Here is a 21,030-nt window from a genome sequence, read left to right on the forward strand (position 1 = left end):
CATGCTGGAGACGTGGAGCTGTTAAAAAGCCCTTACATGTGTGCATGCATGCATATACATTTGTGCATAAACATACAAATATATACCATGACTTCCTATTATCTGCCTACATCCTTTTATAATAAAGTATTAGGTACAGTAAGGTCTGTGTAGTTTATCTAATTTCTCCTCTTTTCCCTTTCTAACCAAATGAGGATCCCTTTTAAAACTGCAAAAACAAACAAATAAAACAAAAAAATGTGGTAACTCTAAAGGGAAGTAGATCTGAATTCTCCTGCCCTTTCTTGTGCTAAAACAAGTAAAGCCTGTTGACTTCAGCAAGAGCGTGTGTCTTTGGATCAGTGCAACTCAGTATCCTCAACTTTGATTTGATTCCTTTCCTCAGCTTTTGATTCAGTTTTGCTGAGGAAAATGTAGAAACCTGCCAAACAGTCATGTTTGCAAAGCAAGTCCTACTGCCAGGACAGAAGAATTTATTTATTTACCCACTTCTTTCCTTTTTCTTCCTCAAGGTCATCACTGGGTTAAGGGGATGCAAATGAAATAGTGTTAGCATGAAAACGAGTTTCTTGCTTCATCTTCCCTTATTGCTTAATTCCAGCTGAGACAGTGGCTGACTTTGCATAACCCCAAATTATATCTCAAAATCACTGCGGACCATGTGGCTGTGCCTACAGCAGTTAGCCGTCAGCTGAGTGCCTCAGCCCAAGCACCACGATAAGCTGCATCCTACCAGCAGCAGTCACGCTTTTTCACACCTTCCACCTTCCCACAGATTCTTTCATCTCCGGATTGAGGGAGAGTAACATTGTACAGTAATGGCAGCGCTTAACGTTCACAAAACGTTGGTGCAGGAAGGATGGTAGTCTGCTATTATAGGAAAAAACATCAGAAAGATCAATGTTTGGCAAATAAACAAGATTTGATAGGAAGGGGCAGGATCAGGTCTTACTTAGAAGATAATACTGGAATAATGGTCAAAAAAAAAGTGAACCTCATGTAAGGCTAACAGGTAGAGTAGAAGTGTCTTCTTGAAACAAAATTTTATTCGTTCATCATTCTAAAAACTTTAAATCATTTCAGAAATTAGATTATCTACGTGTTTTCTGCTTTTGTTAATTATTACGAAAATGAAGGGAATTCTTTCTCATCCCAGTGTTCATCCTTGCTCCAAGTTACTGGGTGTGTCTCCTCTAGTACTGGGGCACTGTTTAGGGCCAGACCTGGGACAGGTCACACTGTATTTCTGCTGCACAAGCATACAGATGTGGTTTGCAGTGATCAGCACACAGCTACGCATCTCAAAGATGGTACAGTTAACTGAGAGCAAAGTAGCAGTACACATACCCTACGTGATATGACCACTCCTTGAAAAGGGCCAAGATCTACAGCACTACCATGACTCCGGCACACTTTTTCCATACTATGCTTGTACTACCTACCTGACCTTGTCACAAGCACCATCGAGGCTCCTGCAGGAAGGATCGCGTGCCATGTCATGCCCTCAGTGCTGGCCATTGTGAGGTGGATCGGATAGCTAAAGCTGCAAGGCCAGGCACAGAGTTCAAGGTCTTAAACACACTGCAGGTAAGCGTATCCTTCAGTGCTCTACAACAGAGGATAAATCCAAGTTTCTTTTCCCATCTTTCCTATGCACGACAGCTTGCATGCTCTAGAGCTAGTCTCTTCAGCAAATTTGGTTTCCAGCCCAACTGGTTCTACCTCACAGTGTAAACGCTGTCAGCATTACTGGCAATATATTTATATATAGTTTTTCAAACTGAGCATTCCACGTGAAACTTAACAGGCTCTGAAGTAAGGTCTGCTTTGGAGCATATGTTGAACTCTTTCGGAGTGCCACACTGTTTGCTTTAAGCATATAACTTAGGCATGAATTGAAAGACCAAATTTAGAAGCCTAAGTTCCCTCTATAGCCAATGGAGAGGGACTGATGCTGCCAGCAGGCATGACTGAGCAAACCTAAATCTATCTAGGCACTGCTAGATAGGAAGGGAGTATTCATTCCACCTAATTAAAAAATAAACTCTTGATTTTGGGAATTATCAAGCTTGACGATCTCCAACGATGAATGAGGATTCTTAATACTTCATCGGATTTGACCCTAAGAAATCATACCCCAGATACATGAATGCTGCCAGATAAAATATTTTGCAGTGTTTATTAAAATGAAACGCCTACCTCAAAGTAATCCAAAGATCTGGTTTTGGCTCAGGTTTTGTCATCAGTCATTCCAGGTGACGTCCATGTGCTATAGAGATAACAAGTACCATTTTCTTTTACCCAAATCTTACGTTTAGTTCTTACGCTCAGACAACACTTATCAAAAAAATGAGCTAACACTGGAGCACTCCTGAAAATACTGTATTGTCTGTTCCTGTTATGCAAATCACCTATAGCTGCACAGGGAATCCAAAAGACCTCTTCCTTTCTCATCCAGCAACTATGTCAAATCACATTTTTAATCCAAGAAATTATATGAAAGCAAACATAAGAACCTTATTTGACTAAGATGCATTACAAGTGGTTTTTTTTTTCCACATGAATAACTCTCACTCTCATTTTAGTTTTCGTAATTACACAAAATGGGGCGGTTTTTAATGTCTGTTCCAGCAGAGCTGAAAATGTTGATTTCAGTCTCATTCAGACTTTAAAGTCTAATTCACGCAGTTGCTTCACAACATTAACCGGAGTGCAGGTCTCATCAATTTGATAAAGTGTCTTTATAACAACAGATGGTAATTTGTTGATACTTAAAGCTTTAAATGGACTTTGTTACAAAACCACTTAAAAAGCTTTCTTTAAAAAAAAAAAAAAAAAAGCGTTCCGATACTTTAACCCAAAGAAATTGCTGACAGATTTGTTTTCAGCCCAGTAGAGTAAAGAGCTGACAACATATTTTTGCTGGATATGGTAACTTGGGTCTATTTTTAGGGCTTTTTTTTTTTTTAAAACTACACCAAAATAGCAGTGGGTTTAAAAATCACCATCTGCTTCTAGCAATGAAATAATTCTCACAAGAATAGATGGCAGGCATAAAAAACCCGCCCTGGCTCTTGAATTCTCCACAGCAAGACTGAAAGTCATAATGATATATTTCTACAAGTACTGCTTATTTCATAAACAGTACAGCAGGGTCATAACTCTCCTGTAAGTGTTCGATACACCTATTTATCAGTTTTTAATTCACCAGCATAAACTATTTACATTTCAGTTGAGAATGGCCGACTGGTAAATGCTATTGCTATTGTTTTTGTGAGTTAAAATAACCAAAAAGCTGTTGACCTCTAGGGCACAATGCAGACTCTCTTTTTTTAACCTTGGATTTAGTTAAGCTGGGAAAGAAACTCTAATTTGCACAGAGTGATTTTTTTTAAATGCCTATTATAGCTTTCCTGCAATTACGAATTGCAAATGCATGTAAAGACATCTGAGCTGGTTCGAGCCCAGCTAGGTTGGATACTGATAACAATGAATCACTGTGTCAGTACAAGACTGCCCAGGATCTGGAGACTTACCCATTGGCTGAAGCCTTTCACCACAGTTTCTCAGCTCTCAGTAGAGTTTACATATACTAAAGCTGCAACACCTAACTGTACAACATGATAAAACTCAGCCCCATAGATATACCCTATATTCTACCTATGTATCTTTAGGCATAGGAAATGAAGGTATGTTATTACAGTCAATCAGTGTTCACTCTTATAAATCTTGAACCGTTATAAAATGTCAATCACATTTGAAAGAAGAAGAGAAGGAAGATGGTTTGTTTTCTATAATTGACATATAAGTCTATAAGTCTTCTATAGTTCTTTAAGCCTTACAGTCTTCTAAAGTCTTCTATAGTTTATAGTCCTAGAGGACTTCTGTAAGTCATTTTTTCTGTAAGTTTCTACGACGACAAAACAAGGGAACTGTGGAAGTAGTAGTACTTAAGAAATGTTTAACAAATGTCTAACAAATTTGTCATCGTGGATTTAATTAAAATTAAAGTTCATGACAACGACAGTCCCAAAAAGATGTCCATAATTCATATTTACACCTGCTGGACCATACTTTTTCTGAAAACTAAATCATTTAATTTTCAAAGACTTACCAACGACCAAAGAGAGCCAAAAAATTATGGAGAAATATAGGCTTGTCAATCTATCAACTTCTGGTAAGGACTGGATTTCTTCACAGTAAGGTGCAAGAAAACTTCTAGTAGAGAATTATGAAATAATTTATTCATTGGGAGAAACTGCTTCTTAAATTTTCTCAGTTAGCAGTTGGTAACTAGCCCAAGAAAGGAAAAAACTGAATAGCCAAGATTCTCAGTGACCTCACTGGGAATTACACATGTATTCGGAATGCATTACAGGAATACGATTACAGATTTAAGGCCTGATCCACACTACGTTATGTAAATGAGGAAAAAAAAACCTTGTTTTCTTTAAAGGAAATTGAATTGAGCTCTTAGTTCCCAGTTTGTGACAGACTAGTAAATGCAGAGAATTGCAGGGGGAGTGATCAATGGGAGATGGAACTTAAAAAATTTTTGCATATTGAATACTTTAGGCTGTGATTTACTCAGATTTACCCTCACAAGACTCTCTACTAGCTACACAGATCTAAAGTGAAATACAGCTCCAACAAAAAAGCAGGTTGCAACTGACTTAATGTCATCCTTAATGAATGAATGGAAATGGGGCATATCACAGATACTACATGTGTAATTAGTGTCCAAGGACAGGTGAAAAGAGCTATGTAACCTTCACCTGATCAGCAGGCTATTCCAGACAATACATTCCTTCCTTCCTTCCTTCCTTCCAAATAATGCAAAGATATTGCTTGTTTGAAATAACACTTCATACACTCCTCTTTCTTCTAAAGACTGGACGCTTCTGTGATTTAAGTCTGATGCTTCTCGTGTTGCCTTTGCTGGTGCAAGGAATCACCTAAACAGGGCCCAGATCTACAAAATGATCTCATTAGGAGGCCCTTCTACCTCTGCTAAGCCATATATAGGCCAGCTGGGCTCTCATTATGCACACATGTCCTAGCCCCTGAATCTGACTCCTAGATCAGAGCATCAGGGTCCTGCTCTGCCAGATTCCGGATACTCTCAACTTTCACGGGAACTAGAATGAGCTCAAGGCACTCAGCAACCCAGCTTGCACAAGAGGGCCTTTCTAGCAGCGTTATCATAGCCATGGGATTTTTGTTACTTCTCTTAAGCTCTTTGTACACATAGTGCATTATAAATAATATGAGTTTCAAGAGATGAACAGATCCATTTTGATCTGCTAATTTTATTTAAAATTAATAAATTCAGGCCAAGTGTAAACTATCCACAGTCATATCCTGTAAGGCTTTAAACAGTGAAACCGCAAGGGAAAATAAACTAACATCTCTTCCCTTTTTATCTTAAAAGTGTCTGAAATGAATTGGTTGCTAAAGAAACCTGATATAATTGTGACAGAGTGTTTTGAAACCCTTAGTGGAGTTCATCTGAAACCTCAGCATAACAAGTGGCCTCTTATCTGCGTACTATTCCAGGAAGAAATGCATGGCATTTCGTCATCACAGCTGAAAGACTAGCTGGCTCTGCACGTAGGCTAAGGGAGAATAAGAGCCCTCAGCTATAATGAGGGCACGCTGGTAGCTAATGCTTAGTCAGAGTCTGTTTCCTTTAGCCTTCGCTACTGCTTGTAGGAGTTGGAATGCAGGAAAAGGCAAAAATTAAAGGGAACATACTAAAAGTCAATGTTTACCCTCTCTATTTGTTTTCAGTGAAGATTATTTTTTAAGGAATGGAACATATGAAGCAATATGGTAACAGTCCTAAACCAGCTCTTCTACTATAAAGCCTTTACTTAAAGTAGCTTTATTTAATGTGACTATTTGTGAGAATAAGGATTATTTACATGAGTGAGAATCATAAAAGGCAGATGTAATTTTTTAAGTCTGGCAATTAAATGCAAATGAATAAACAGAAGTAGTTTAGTACGGTTATTTCCTTGTGAAAACTGATCTTGTGGGCTGAACCTTCATATAAGCAAACCAGCTTTCTCCTGACAAAGCTAACAAACATAGATAACTAGTAGCATTTGACATTACTTAAAAAACAAGAAACAAGGATGAATCTTCATATGTGGAGGAATACGGTGAGGAGCATTTATTTTTACAGCTTTTTCCTCTTTTGTACTTCCTTATGATGATCACATCTGTGATGCAGTGTAATCATGCTTTTGAACACAAGAATCTGCAAAATGTGAACATGGAATGATCAACAGAAAATGTTAACTGTGAACATGTAGTAACGTTCAGCCCCAAGTTAGCAAGCTGCTTTATTCAGGACTACATTTTGCTTTGTTATTCTGCCTGCAGAAAAAAACAGACCAACGACTGCGAACTTACTCTGCTATAATCAAGCCGATTTAGGCACACAACTGTATGCACTACACCCATGCAGTTGCTGGTCTAAAGAAGGTCTAGATTTAACTTTCTCTGTTTAACTCACTGGCTGAACGCTGAAAAGAGTTGGCACAGATTTTTCTCAGGAAATTCAAACTTACACAAGCAGAGGAAAAACACTGTGAATGAGATGCTGCTGTGTGCAAAAATTCAGCTTGGGTGAAACTTTAACCCCTAAAAATAAATCTTGTTTGCAGTTCTCCCAAATAGGCTTTTCTATGCCACTCTGAAGGTTTAAGGCAGTTGTTAATCATGTACTGTACACAGCACTAAGCAGGAAAGTGTTCAGTTATTTCTGAAACACGTTATTTTGAGGCTATATTTGAATCCTCCATATTTATGCGATGAGAGTTATGTCACAAAGTTAATCATTCCCAGGATGCTAGCATTCAGGGTAATGAAAAACTTCTTGTGCAAGCAGTCATTAATCAGTGAGTATAACATTGCATAATGCTTTCTGAAGCATGTGTTATGTGATCAGAGTACAAGGCTGCATAATACAGCAAAGTGTTTATGCCATATGCTGACCTTTTCTAAAGCAGAAATGGAGCCATGTGATATCCTGCTCTTGCCAGCAGTTGCTTATTGCCAATAATTAAGTTTGATGATATGAAGAAACACAAACTTGTATTGCTTTAGAGTTCTAAAAGGAAGAAGCTTTGAAGTTTTTGGCACTGTGAAGCATAAAGATGGCCAACTTGGCTTGGATACACTACCGTTGTCCATTATAGGCACCACCCATCAAAACTGGAATCAAGTGCCCTGTTCAAGTGGTTACTGGCATTTATGTAAAGGAAAACAAGCGCATCGTTACAGGACTGCTTTATTATCCCAAAGAGCATAAAGGTCAAAGGAACAAAGCAGCCAAAAGCGTTTGGTACCTCAAATCTCAGTTCATCACAGTAACATTTGATGTTCTTGAGCAATAATGCTAGTAAGCAGCTATTACTTAATCCCCTACCAGTATTACACAAAAGTATACTTGCGAAATGCTTCAGATAAATATGCTGTAATTATACAAAATATGAAAACATGTATAGGACAAAATGTTTTTGTAACTTTAAACACAAATACCTGCACAGATAGGGTTTTGATGAGCTATTTTAGCAATGGAAGCAATGCTTTAGAAGCTTCCATGAACAATCTTAAAACTATGTGCTGCAAGCAGAGTGGACATACGGACATGCATTTTATCTATTATATATACATGCACACACAAAATGATCCAGATTTTGTCTCGTACACAGTTACTCTGTGCTTCACTGTTGGCAGATGAGTCTGTAGAGCTGGAATAACCAGCTTCGTGCCATTGCTTTAGCGCAGGGAAACATTCTGGCAGTGTAGCTATGCCACTGCTGCTCCTACACCATCTCCTCCCTGACTTGCTGGGGTTTCCTTTTACCTTACTGATAGCAGCCTGACTGCTTTGGGGAGCTGGTATAGAAAAGGGCAGCCAGATTTGCTCTTCAGTCCTAAAAGGTTCCATGAGTATTAGTACCTGTTAATAGCAAGCTAGTTCAATCATCGGACTGACTATACCTCATCAGTAGTTAAAGTCATTTCTCATATCCCTTGCTTACTTTTAAAAAGTATTTCTAATCTCAACTAATATTCCTAAAATGTAAAGCTTTCTAGAAGTGCAATCACAGAGGCATGCACCTAAAATTCCATCTCTGCAGGGACTGAGGAGCCCAAGTCCAAAATTTAGGTCCTCAACATTCCTGCTTAGCTGTTGACATTCTGCTTTTCCCTTGGAAGTCACAGTCTTGACAGTATCAGACAATGGCAATCACGCTGTACCTAAGGCCTTCTAGGACTGACAGACGAAGCCTTCCTCAGCTAAGGAGTCTGACTCAGGAAGCACCTTCCCATTTGACAGACAGAACGCCCCATAGCACAAAGCAGATGTTGGGAAGGAGAGGAAAGCAAGCAGCTGTCTAGTCCTTGCTCCTGTACGTATTAATGAAATAGTGAGATACTCACTGGGTGAGGGACAGCAAGACAGGTCTTCCCTCTTCAAACCAAGAGGCTAATAGTCATTTTTGCCATGTCTCATAAGTTAATTTGAAGAGTAACTTAAGCAGAAAAGTTTCATCAGGAGTGACTAAGAGTATCCAGTGATAAGGTCACTCTAGTAGGAGTGTTAGGTTCAGGACAGTTCAGTGAAAGAAGGGAGCAGAAACTGAGTCGCTTTCATCTTTTGTGAGTACTCCAACTGTTGAGCAATCAGATAAATCAAGGGGCTGCAGCATATCCTCTTCACTTTTTCTCAAAAGGACTGATTTCAACTCAGCTTTAACAAAGAGGATAAGAGCCATAAACTCCAAAGTTTAGGGCCGTAAATCCAAAACAAAGACAGGAACTTTCTCAAGCACAAAGTAGAGAAGAAAAATGAGGCCTAAAACATATCCATGTCTTCATTTACCAACCAGTAACGTACCCTTCTCATTATGCTGTTTTTTGCGGATCCTGACTCCTTTCATATGTTATATAGATAGCATAAGAACTATATTTAGCTATTATGATCTCTACTAGGGATTAGGGCCTAAAACTCAGATGCTGTAAAAAATACAGAAATATCTACATCCACTTTGTGGAGCTGCTCATAAAGATATCAGAAATGGTTACAATGAAGTGAATTGTAACTTAAACATACAACCTGAAAGCACTGGACAAAACAACTCTGCTATCCATCTTTTCCTACATCCACTGCTTCTTAGATACATACTCACTGTCTCTCCTCTGCTTTCACCACTGCTTTGAAAAGGAGGCTGGCCAGAAGAACACAACTAAAACATTATTCAACATGAACTAGGATTTCAGGATTGCATCCTAAGTGGTCACAGTCTGGGAATACTTACATATATTTACATAAATAGTTCGGCTACAGCCCAGTTTTCGAAGACAACAGTCCTGACAGTATGGACTTATCACATGAATAAAAGATGCAGAGTCAAACTCTTTCTACATAAGCATACAGCCATATTGTTAGCATTCACACGTAATGAAAATAGAACCCTCACAACTCTATCCTTACAATTTAAATTTCAAACTTTGTCTTTCTAAGCTCCATGAGACAGACACATTTTTTTTAAAGAATTTATACAACTGGCATCAGATTTTTTAACATGCTAGAAAGAATTGAGCCAAAGATGATATCACAAAGTCCCTTCTGCTTAAAGGAAAATGTTAAATCAATTACCAATTGCTAGAATAAAGAAAGAACTATTTGCTGTATAAGTTTCTTTAAAAAAAAAAAAAAAAAACAAGTCTTCATGATCTTCTGAAAATTGCATTACGCAATGAGAAAACTATAACATATTCTCATTTCTTTAATGTAAATATGTTATAAAAGCTTCATTAGCATATGCTTTAGAAATTATAATCAAAGAGTAGCAGTCACTAGCCAGAACTTTGAAGAGTTTATAAACACACATATATAGAATATGCCTTAGAGGGTTAATATACTATTTTGAACTCAAGAACTGCAATACGGCTTAGCTTTGACACAGAACTTCCACGCCCTCTATAATAAATTCTTTTAACATCCTTCATATTTCTTCCCATGTGAATGAGTGTCCTCGGAAGAATTATCTACTAGATAAAATTTGAAGATGAAATCTAAGTCTAGACTTAGTAAAGGGGGGTGGAGACTGATCTTATAATCTATGACAGTTGTTGATTAATGAGCTGCTCATGATTACTGTAGGCCTGCCCAAACTGCAGAAGCAAGTGATACTATAGGACTGGAAAGAATGCGCTATCTGGCATGCCACACCTTTGTTGAAACTTAGAACTCACTTTGACTTCTGCTACATTTATTTTGGCCTTGAACTACCATATGTGAATGATGAGATACACAGCATATATATATGCCTCTCCTTGCTACTTCACTGCTGTTTCTGCACTAGAATTTCTGTTTGACAGAACTCATACACCGCAAGTAATGCCACTTGTAACAAACATAACGCATTCTTTATTGGGTTCAAGGTTTTCGCTTTAATCAATTGAGGTGTTCTCGCACAAACAAATTCAAAACTTCTTGAAGTACAATTGTACCATCACATCCTGAGGGGGGGGGTTTGATCTCATTTGATGGTATTTATATCTATCCTTATGCATACCAACATATGTGCATGTGTATGCACATGCCTATATAGACATATACATATTATAATGCATAACAAATATATTGTATAAACATAGTACACTGTACAACCAGTAAAACTTTCATTCAACTCTATTCCAAGGTTGAAACTGAGCATGATTTGAACCGTGTATTGAATGAAACAAGTATCTTGGTAAATATTTGCTGATAACCTGATCATTTCTTATCCGTTTAAAAAACTTCTTGGCAACACGTTCAAAACTCCCCTAATTATAACTTTTAAAACATACAATGTTCTTAGAAGTGAAAATCCATGAAAGTTCCAGAAGTGCTCCCTGCATCCTGTTATGTGAGCTGCAGACTCAGACAATACAAAAACCAACAGAAAAAAGACATACATGGAAAAAAGTAGCCTTGGTGATCCCTCAAAATACACAAGAGGAACTTCATTACCTTTTAGCTGAACATCTCTCTCCTTTTGGTTTACCTGTTTGCAATTGTTTTCCTTTTTCACATTTTTGGAGATAGCTGTCTTTCTAAAAGCGCGCACAAAAAGAACATCTTAAAACAATATCATCATCATCACATCTTGAATACAGTACCTATATCAACCTCATTAGATAATGAGCCCCTCTGACTTTTCAGTGGTGTCATTAGGTGTACTTCAGGCAACAAGGCTAAAATCCCACAAATAAGCCATGAAAGCACATCCTGTGCAATGTATACCATACAAAACAGCAGTGGTTTTCAAATACTTTCTTACTGTAAATCTTAATTTTAGTCTCAGTACACACCTTTTAAGTGATCTGCTTACACGGAAAAGCAACGTAACAAAAATTAAGTCTGTGATAAATTAAGGCGTTTCAACTTCTCCTTTGATTTTGCATCTATGAGTTGTTTTTGGTACTGGGATGTTTCACTAGTACCCAACTTCTTACTTTACTCCTTGAGTGTCCCAGACCAAGACCCATGCTAGTCTCCACTAGAATGATATTCTGCCCTCTCTTATGTTTGAGAAACCACTGATTTTTGGTGTATTCAATAAACTTGCTTATGGTTGTATGTATCATAAAAAAATAACTGATAAAACTATGAAACAGCTGCACGTGATACATACTGGTGCTCACTATTTTGAATGCAGCTGGTTAAAAGCAGCTCTGGAAAAGCCCAGATATGAATCTCAAAGTAGAACTATGAGCAACTGTCTGCAAACCGACATAAATTTCAACAATTTGACAAACGGCTCTGCAATTCTCAAAGAAACGTTCCACATGACAATATCCTCAACTGCTAACTATACCATTACACAACCTCAAATTAAAAAAAAAATACCACATTTCTTAACAGCAGGCAAGATACTCAAAAGCAACAAACTGACCTAAGTCATTCAGACAGTTCTGAAAACTTTACCCAGAAATATACTGAATCTATTGAGAATGTACTTCACCAATATCACTGAGAAAACATTAGCGTATTCATAGACTAAAGGCTAAAATGATATGGGTTATATAAATTTATACAGTATTTCTGCATAAAACTAAATTTCTAGGCACTAAGAAGTTGGACTTGCACTTAAATCGCTGAGAGGAGATCAGCTCAAGGAACGATCACCTCTTCAACATTCAACTCAGCAGTGAAGTGCAGAGGAATCCACTATTCACCTGAGCTCAGCAGAAGCAGGAGGAAAAGCTGTTTATGCCTGGGAACCATGAAATAACCTTTCAGGGAACCAGCCAGGATCAGGGGACGCTTACCCATGAGGTACTGCGGAGAAAAGCATGCCTTTACCAGGAGCTGGACGAGCTGAGCCTGAACACTTCAAGGTGGATAATTTTCATCAGGAGAAGTTAGGCTCTGTAAGAGCATTTCTTTTACAAATCCCCCTGTTTTGGGAGTAGAATTCTAATATTGCTATTAATGATGAGCAATGCAGTCGTCATAATGCTATTTACTCAACAGCAGCAAGCGTTGAACCTATCTTTCGCTAAATTATTATTCCTTCAGAATTGTTTCAATATCATTAATAAGTACCTTTAAAGATTGCCCAATTGGTACGCACTTTGTAATAATAATCAAACTGTTGACTTCAAAAAAGAGACTCAAACTGCCAAATGTGACAATATATTCTCCTGAGAAAAAGAAATGGAGAGACTACTACGACAGCAAGATTATTTTCTGAGATCAAAACTAGTTAAGGGCAAGAATCTACACAGGATGTTGAACAGCACCGTCTTATGCCACAGAAGTTACTTAATCAGCGCTTGCCAGAAAACCAGAGGCAGCTCAATAACCAGACTGTATATCAAAGTTCTGAAACACAAACCAGTCAGCACAGACTCAATATTTTCTCTCCTATTAACATAATTATTTCCTACTCAGTAAAAAGGAAAATGACATGTTAGCATTTCAAAAACAGGAGAAAATGACCCTCTAGACTTTATAATAGACTATCAAAACAGGCACCGGTACTTTATTTGCAAATTATCTCGCATGAAATGATCGACTCAGCAAGTTTACTAGTCAACAAAGTGTGTGCTCTACCAGTTATAATCAATTTACATGCAAAGATATGTCTAAATATGAATTTAGATAAGCTCTTCTCGTTTCATGTCGATCATCTGCTTTAGTACCACAGATATGGACAGTGACCATAGTTAATGTTGCAGATACAGCAGAGCACGCATGAGTTTCATTTGACAATGGTAAGCAAACACGAAGGAAGTTGTTTCCATATAAAAAAGATCACCTTTGACTGCTAAGCCATGTTTATTTTCCAGTCAAGTAAACAAAAATACTTTCTAAGAGGCTATTTCCAGGTATTTGCTGCATATGCCATTACCATAGCAAACACACAGTATGAATCACAATAGTTTTCTCACCTCATAACCTACTGGATTTCTCTTTCAAAGTATGAACAGTATCCTGAAGGCTCCACAGTATAAAGGACCTTTCAGTTTTAGCCTCGTTGCATACAAAAACACAGTGTTAGAACCCACAAAACCAGCATTTTGGAGCTGAAGAGAATTCTAGCTTTAACAGTGTATTAGTCACATCCCTGCACCGAAAAATCTTTAATGCATCAAAAATCTAAAATTACTGGGGCAAGTGAAATAAAGTTCCTTCACAGCAGACAGTGTTTATCGGACAATATTTTGGAACAATGTAAGACATAGCTGAGTTTAACATACAAGAATGTATAATTAAAGACTGGCCTCAAAGATGTCGTAATTTAATACAATTAAATGAATATAATGGCAATGACTTCATCAAAAGGACATCATTATGTGTATTCTCAAAGTTAATTTCATTTTACTTATAATAGCGTAAGTCAGATAAATAAAGCTGAACGCTTTCCAAACGATAATCCTTTTCATTTCCCTTAACTTTATTAATAAGGTATATATTCAGCTGGAATATTCAAATATAATTTTGCTGATATACAGAAGCATTTATTATGCATACTCGGTATAATTCCTTTTTTTTTTTGTGGTGTGTAGAAGTCACTTTTATTTTGATAAAATGATACAGTAGATGTACACTTAACATCACATATAGGCTTTATCTATATAAAGAATTTACAGAGCTTTTTTATTTGAGGAATGGTAAGTTTCATACATATGAAATTTTAAAAATGCTGCATGGACCTGTGACCTCGCCAATACACAGAGCAACCTTTAGAAACTTTAATGACCATGAATTGAAAGACATATCTATCTGGGCCCGGTACAAGCGCAGACGCATTCAAAATGTTGTAACGCCAGTATGATTTGCTTTTACTTTGGCGGTTGAGATATTCCAGGCGCTGATGCAAAGTGCACCTTAATGGTCCTCCTAGCAGTACATTTATACCCACTGTATTTTAAAGGCATCAGCTTCTTCTATTCTCCCTTGTAGCGAGGAGGTCTTTTCTCCTTAAATGCAAGAAGACCTTCAATTCTATCTTTTGTTGGAATAGTCTACAAAGAGCACAGTAATATTTTATTATTGATATCAAAAATAATACCACAAAAATATTTTCATAAAAACCCTAGTTCTTGAATGCATCCAACATGCTTCATACAGTCTATACAGAAATGAAAACTGCAATGTATATTTAGACGTTTGAAAGCACCAGATCCTTTAAAGGCACAACAGAAGGCTGAGAAACAGTTTGGGAGAAGAAGGTACATCTTTCTTCTGACCAGATGACAAGGAAATCCCTAGGGTTTGGGTTTTTGTCTGTTTGTTTTGTCTTTAGGTTATTAATCAGATTGTCATGTGCTTTAAATGAGCATATCTCCAATACCGATGCTTCTATTTCCAAGATCAAAAATTTGTCTGAATGTCCAGGAACATAAAAACTCAAAATACTTCATTCACACATTTTGTTGGCAAAGAGGTTTGTCCTGATGTTCTCATGGTTAGCACACCCGCCATTAGTGGCACATACTGCTGAAGTGTCCTTCACATCATTTCACATTAAACCAAAGCAAAGCAAACCTAAGGTAGTTCTTGGGCTAGATGTATGGCAAAGTATGGCTGGCTAGGTATAGGGCTGACAGCGCGTCATTCCCTTTTCCTGAACAGTCTTGAAAAGAGGATTTTTTTTTTTTTTTTTAACCCTCAACTACATCTCCTTCCTTAAATTTCTTATAAGCATAGAGTAAGTAGAAGGAAGGTCCAAATACAACAACAAAATATTTGAAGAAGAAATCACAGAGCAATTTCAAGTTGCATTTCTGCACGTGTTTCACAACAGCGTCCAACAAACCCAGTTTTGTGGGGGTTTTTTTATTACATACCTGAGCATAACAAGCTTCTTCAATTGCTAAACCTGTTACTAAGTCCACCTGAGGAAAAAGAATAAAATACATTTAAAAGTATATTTTTGTACACTTAGTATACACCCTATTTCCTGATAGCAAACTTAAATATTGTGCTGCTATTTTCTGTAAATTCTGGAATACTTCTGCAAATTCCTTCTACACTATTTTAACATAGAAATACTTCACTGCCACGTGGTGAGAGTAGTTAGTGATTTCTGCAACAGTTTCCTTATTCTATAGTAATGTAACACTATCAAATCATCTGATATAAAAAACATCAGCTAGTTGCATGTTTGTAATCATTTCAATTATTACAGGGAAAAAAATGGCGTGTGCTGCATGATTACTTAAAAATCGGTTTTGAAACAATCGTCTTCACAACTTCATATAAAAAAAACTGATGCCATGCTAAAAAGTAAACATAAATTCAAGTTCAAATGTATATAAAAAAGAAAATGAGGCCAGTGGTAATCCTGTACCATCACCCAGATTTGGTATACTTCTTTGTGAGGTGGTCTGAGCAGCTGAAATGACTAAATTTTCTCCTCACTGCTTCTCTGCCTCTCCTAAGTGTCAGCTGTTGCAGAACTTATCAGCTTTCCAAAAGGCCACTGCAAAGATTGTCGCTATGCACTACAAGCAGTTGGCCAAGGGGACAGAAGCAATGGCACAGAGCACCAAGAGAAGCTGTGCAATCTCTGCCGTTGAATAGGCTGAGCAAGCATTTGGCTTGACTGGCTTTGATACAGGAGATCTTGTCTGGGGGGACTCAGGATTGAACTAGACAAGCATTCAGAGTCCTTCCAACCCTAGTTCTACAAAACGATGCTCCAGTTTATTATATCTGGTAGTGAGACAAATTAGCTTGCAACCTTTTGAACCTTGGGTACCGCTGAAATAGATCTTGAATTCCGTCATTACTTGCTGTTTGAACATAATGAACTTACTCTTAGCACAACAGCATCCGAGTTTGGTCCTCAGGGCAAAAGTCATTGGTGGTGTGCTCTGCTGAACTCAATTATATCAACGGTTGCTTATGAGACTTAAAAGATCAAGCTTAAATTGCACTTGTTGGATTCAGATTTTGCATATGACAGGATCCCCTTTCCCTCGTCTCAGACTGAACTATACGCTGTCCTGGTGCAAGAACTTATGTATGTGCTTAACTTAAATATGAATAGTCCTGCTGAGCTCAGCAAGATGATTCACAAGCCTAAAGTAAAACACATGTCCAGATGCGTTCAGGGCTGGGTCTTAATGAGCTTTAGAGCTAGGTCAATAGTGTTCAAGGAGTGGCAATTCAACATCTGAAATCAGATTCCTAGTATAATTTTAACACTAGCCTGTATTAAATTATTAAAAAGCAATAACATGCCTTTTGGTCTTTAACTACTAGTTATTAAAAACTACAGCCTTGACAGACTGCTCAGTATCACTTTGGGGATTTTTTTCTTCCCAGCATTTGAAGTACAACTTACTCACAGTGGTTTACATTTACTTTCTAGCATTAATAATTAACAGAGTGCATTACTCCCTGACAGCTGTAGGGTTACTAAGCCTTGTTATGGAAATGTCCAAACAGCATCACCACTAGTCTCAGGAGTCTGAAATCAATAAATATAAACATAAAAAAATTGCATTTCACCTTAAAAAAAAGTTTGAGCCAAACAGATTTTGAAAGACTACACATGGAGAAACTAAAAACACATCTAGGAAAAAAAAAACACTACAGAAGACCTATTGACATCCTGACTTCTGCTTACTGTTATGAGAAGTATAGAGCCTTACCTCCATTCCCTGATTGATGGCCAGTTTTGCAACTCTCATTGCTAGTGGTCCCTAAAATGAAATAAAAAGCTGGTTTGCATGTCATCAAATTTTACAGGATTATGCTGTGAAGAGTCTGCACATCACTCGTGCTGTACTGGGACCCTCTGGACTTTGTACTTTTATTAAATAGATAGCAAAGGGGTCAAACATCCTAAAGTATATGACTATAGGAGGTATTTTTTTCTGCCAAATAGATATTTTCAATGTTGAGAAAAGGTGAAAGAAGCATACAGTTTTTGAAAGAGCCAAATCAAAGCAGTATGCTGGGTTTATGTTTCAAAGATGCCAAGCACTTCCACTTATGTCAAGACTGATCAATACCCTTCAAAATAAGGCCTAAAGGCTATTATAGGGCTTCACATGATCAATCCTAGTATGTCCCGATTATCATACAATGAAGACACATGAAAAGATCTGAAAATGAAATGAACCGATACCGCTTCAAACCTAAAGTATAAGAATGCAAAGCCTGCACTGGTCAGGCTATGACTGTCTTCTGCGAGCAACCGAGGCAAGAAGAGAGCAGAGGTAGCTGCACACTCCCCCTCTACTACGTCACGCTACAGTTCAGTCATACGCCTATCATTGGCATCAGCTTCTGAATATACACACATTGCTTTAAGGAAGTCGCCCACTGCTTTGGGAAAAGGCAAATGCATTCTCTTCGGTGGTGACACAGCACTGTACTTGCATGAGTCGCCAGGACCTCAGAGCTTTCCGTACGTTTCTGAACTGCTTCCAGTGTGAAGCTGTAACTCTAAATCAACATTCCAGAGTCACAGTGTAAAAATTTCTATTTTATTTTTCATGTTTGTCTTTTTATAAGAGTTTTCAAAACACAAACAATCAATGCTAAATGCCATTTTTCATCCGTAACATTTTCCACTCTGAATGGAAAGATTTTGCTGTTACGCTTGTGATTCAATAAAGTGGTTTCCTAATTATTTTCTTTAATATCACCTGCTATGAATTTGCCACCTGGGAGTCCTCAGCTGAAAAGCAGGTTTATCAAGAGCTCCAAACTCACATTCCTATTCTGAACAAATAGCTTGCACTCTATGGCGGTGAAGGAACTTGTAGCAATCAGGTATTACAAAGACTCCTGCAAGGGTGACGCTTAAATTTCTTTCTAAAATTGTTAAGTTCTCAAGCATGGGATTTCATCAAATCCCCTTTGTTTACATGTTACCTGGGCGGATGATGACGAAGCTGTGTTTTAGTGAAAGGTCAGAAAAGAAAACAAATAGTGAAAAATCTGGGAGTGGAAATATCCACGTGCGTCCAGCCCCCGGGGATGCAGAAAAAACAGCAAGCTCTGTTCCTGCTGCCACAGTCTCCAGCTCGGTGCCATGAAGGGCCGGGCCAGGCAATCAATCCCCCTCACCAATGGGGAGCTAATTATGCTAGCTCACAACGAGGCAAGCAATAAGGAAAAGGCAATTGCTAAACTCTGAACATTGGCATATGGTTGTCTGAAAACTATGCCATTTCAACTCTTGTAGTGAAAGACTGAGATAGCATGTCATTCAGAACTATAGAAGAGCATGATTCTTTCATAAGACTTATACACGCAGGCGAAAAAGCAAACAGATGGCCCACCAGTACTAAATGGGTTTTGCTTTAATTCTGAAATTACATTTGGCTTTATGTTTTCAAAATCACAGTTAAACTGAGATATGTCCACCTTCATATGGACTTGTCTCTCTTCTGAAGCATTCAGCTGCAACGGAGTAACCTGTTGAGATAATTGCTTTACTAAAAAAAAAAAAAAAACCCACCACACACACACACACACACACGCTTTACAACATTTTTCGTGTCTGAAACTTGACAGCCAAAATACGCAATGCAAACAGACCATATCACAATGATACAAGCAGGATAGAGTTTATGTGCTTCACCACGAAACACTTATCAAATAACACCACCGTACACATGAGAGAGAACACTTCTGATAGCTCTCACCATAACCTGAATAACTTTGTAAAATGTAACTTTGTGAGAGTTTTTTCTTTTTACAGTTGGATCTTTCTCAGGCTTAATATTTGGTCACAACCCAAAACTAAAAGCAAAATAATCTGCAATACCTGAGGTAAAAATTCTCTTGCAAGAGCTAACGCTCTTCTGTAGGCAGCATCCCCTGCTTCATTCTGTTCTACCACATGGCTGATCAGTCCTATTGCTTTTGCTTCCTCGCCGTCTACAACGCGCGCAGAGAAGATCAGCTCCTTTGCCAAAGATACACCAATTGTGCGAGGCAATCGCTGGGTGCCCCCTATAGTTTGGAAAAAAACAGAAAACGCAAGTTTCACATCTGTCTATCCTAGAAAAGAAGACGCCTTATTCGAGTATTTTCATTTTTTATTACGTAAACAGTTACATGAGTACACAGAAATTACACTGCCAGATAAAGACAATCTTAAATGCCTTCTTCAGTTTTGAAACTTTATCTAAAATGAAATCAAATTTTCTGCATCTCAGAAAGATATTTAAATAACTGAAAAGAGCTAATATTAATAAAGATTATGTTTGATTACAGACAGGTTACCATACTCACAGCAGCCTAATGCTGAAGGAAAACTACTTGCCAGTAAGAGATCCTATCCAAATATTCAGTTTCTTTTTAAGAGTCTACATACTTTTAAGATATTAATCACCACAATATGAACACTTTTAAAGAACTATACTCTAAGAAACACACTTTCTCTATACATACTCCATATATACACATACATATACACACACATTCTATGCTCTAAGAAACTGTAAGAAACACAAGGCTGTAGCAAAAGCTAAAATTTCCATCTATTGGGGACAAACGGTATTTCTACCCAAAAGAACTACAAATCCATGGCCTCTTCATTTCCTACTTCCAACTTACTGTAGAAATCTAAAGCCTGAATACAAAAATCAGGAAAGGATGATGACTAGTGCAGATCAGCAGAGAAATGCAGCTACCATTAGTTAGCTTTCCTTACTGTGTTAAAAGAATTTTTGGCAGATCATCATTTTGAGAAGGTCAACAAGCAGTAACTACATTAGTCAGACATACGAAGGTTGCCTAGTTATACTGAGAATTAACTAACTTTCCAGAATTAACAAGCAATGAGAATAAAAGCATAATCATTATTAAAATGAAAGAAGTAGACTCAGGTCTCAAAAGCAGATACTGTTATGAATTAAAATAGTGGAAATGGCCTTTAGGCAGGAGACAAGACCTTGAAACTATACCAGGTCTACTTCTTTGAGATACATATCCAATGTATTTAGACAGTCTACAAATAGAAATTTTTTTTCCAAATAGAGCTACTTCTGAAAGGACATATGAACATATTACATTATTAATATATATGTATATGCAACGGGAATATATACAGAGGATGTCCAAGGGGACGTGATAAAAAACTGGATAAATGTGTGTGCAGTTAATATAAAATAGATTAATTTCCACCAGAAAATGGTAGACTAAACCGGTATTTTACTGAAGCCATTCAGCTCTTTTACTGATGTGTTCTTAAAATATGTAAATACATCGCTGAGATAAAATAAACTGACTGGAGACAAATAAAAAGTTTTTACGATTCCCTGATTCATCTTTCAACTATTATTTATTATGAACTACAAGCCTCAGTACTACTGTATTCCTTTTCATAAAAGCAGACCCGGCTTTGAACACATTACATCATATGAAGACGCAGGAAGTTTGGGGGATTCTGCCTTATTTTCTCTAGAATATTACAAAATCATGGCCTATAACAAAAGATGAGATACGCTTTCAAGAAGAACGCAAAAACGTTTACACTCATAATAGTT

At 37.5% G+C, this 21,030-nt stretch overlaps 2 protein-coding genes across 4 annotated transcripts in view; both read right to left on the minus strand.

Moving 5' to 3' along the window:
• Positions 1 to 6,249, minus strand: part of LOC138064054 (tubulin polymerization-promoting protein family member 2-like) — a 78,305-nt gene extending 72,056 nt beyond the window's left edge. Inside the window, exons 1-3 of the mRNA XM_068924782.1 lie at positions 4,115 to 6,249; positions 2,200 to 2,269; positions 1,443 to 1,608 (exon numbers count right to left, since the gene is read on the minus strand). The gene's annotated coding sequence lies outside the window, so the exon portion shown is untranslated. The remainder of the gene's footprint in view (positions 1 to 1,442; positions 1,609 to 2,199; positions 2,270 to 4,114) is intronic.
• A 4,178-nt stretch (positions 6,250 to 10,427) lies between these two features.
• LOC138064053 (methylglutaconyl-CoA hydratase, mitochondrial-like) overlaps positions 10,428 to 21,030 on the minus strand; it is a 113,101-nt gene continuing 102,498 nt past the window's right edge. For 2 of the 3 annotated variants that reach the window (XM_068924780.1, XM_068924781.1), the window contains 4 exons: positions 19,305 to 19,492; positions 17,176 to 17,226; positions 15,364 to 15,411; positions 10,428 to 14,538 (listed from right to left, as the gene is read on the minus strand). In XM_068924780.1, coding sequence (XP_068780881.1) covers positions 14,461 to 14,538; positions 15,364 to 15,411; positions 17,176 to 17,226; positions 19,305 to 19,492 — 365 coding nt within the window. In that variant the 3' untranslated portion in view covers positions 10,428 to 14,460. Of the gene's footprint in view, positions 14,539 to 15,363; positions 15,412 to 17,175; positions 17,227 to 19,304; positions 19,493 to 21,030 lie in introns of those variants that run through there. The other variant, XR_011137263.1, reaches the window with a different exon arrangement.

Source organism: Struthio camelus, chromosome W (assembly GCF_040807025.1).
Source record: "Struthio camelus isolate bStrCam1 chromosome W, bStrCam1.hap1, whole genome shotgun sequence".
Lineage (NCBI taxonomy): Eukaryota > Metazoa > Chordata > Aves > Struthioniformes > Struthionidae > Struthio > Struthio camelus.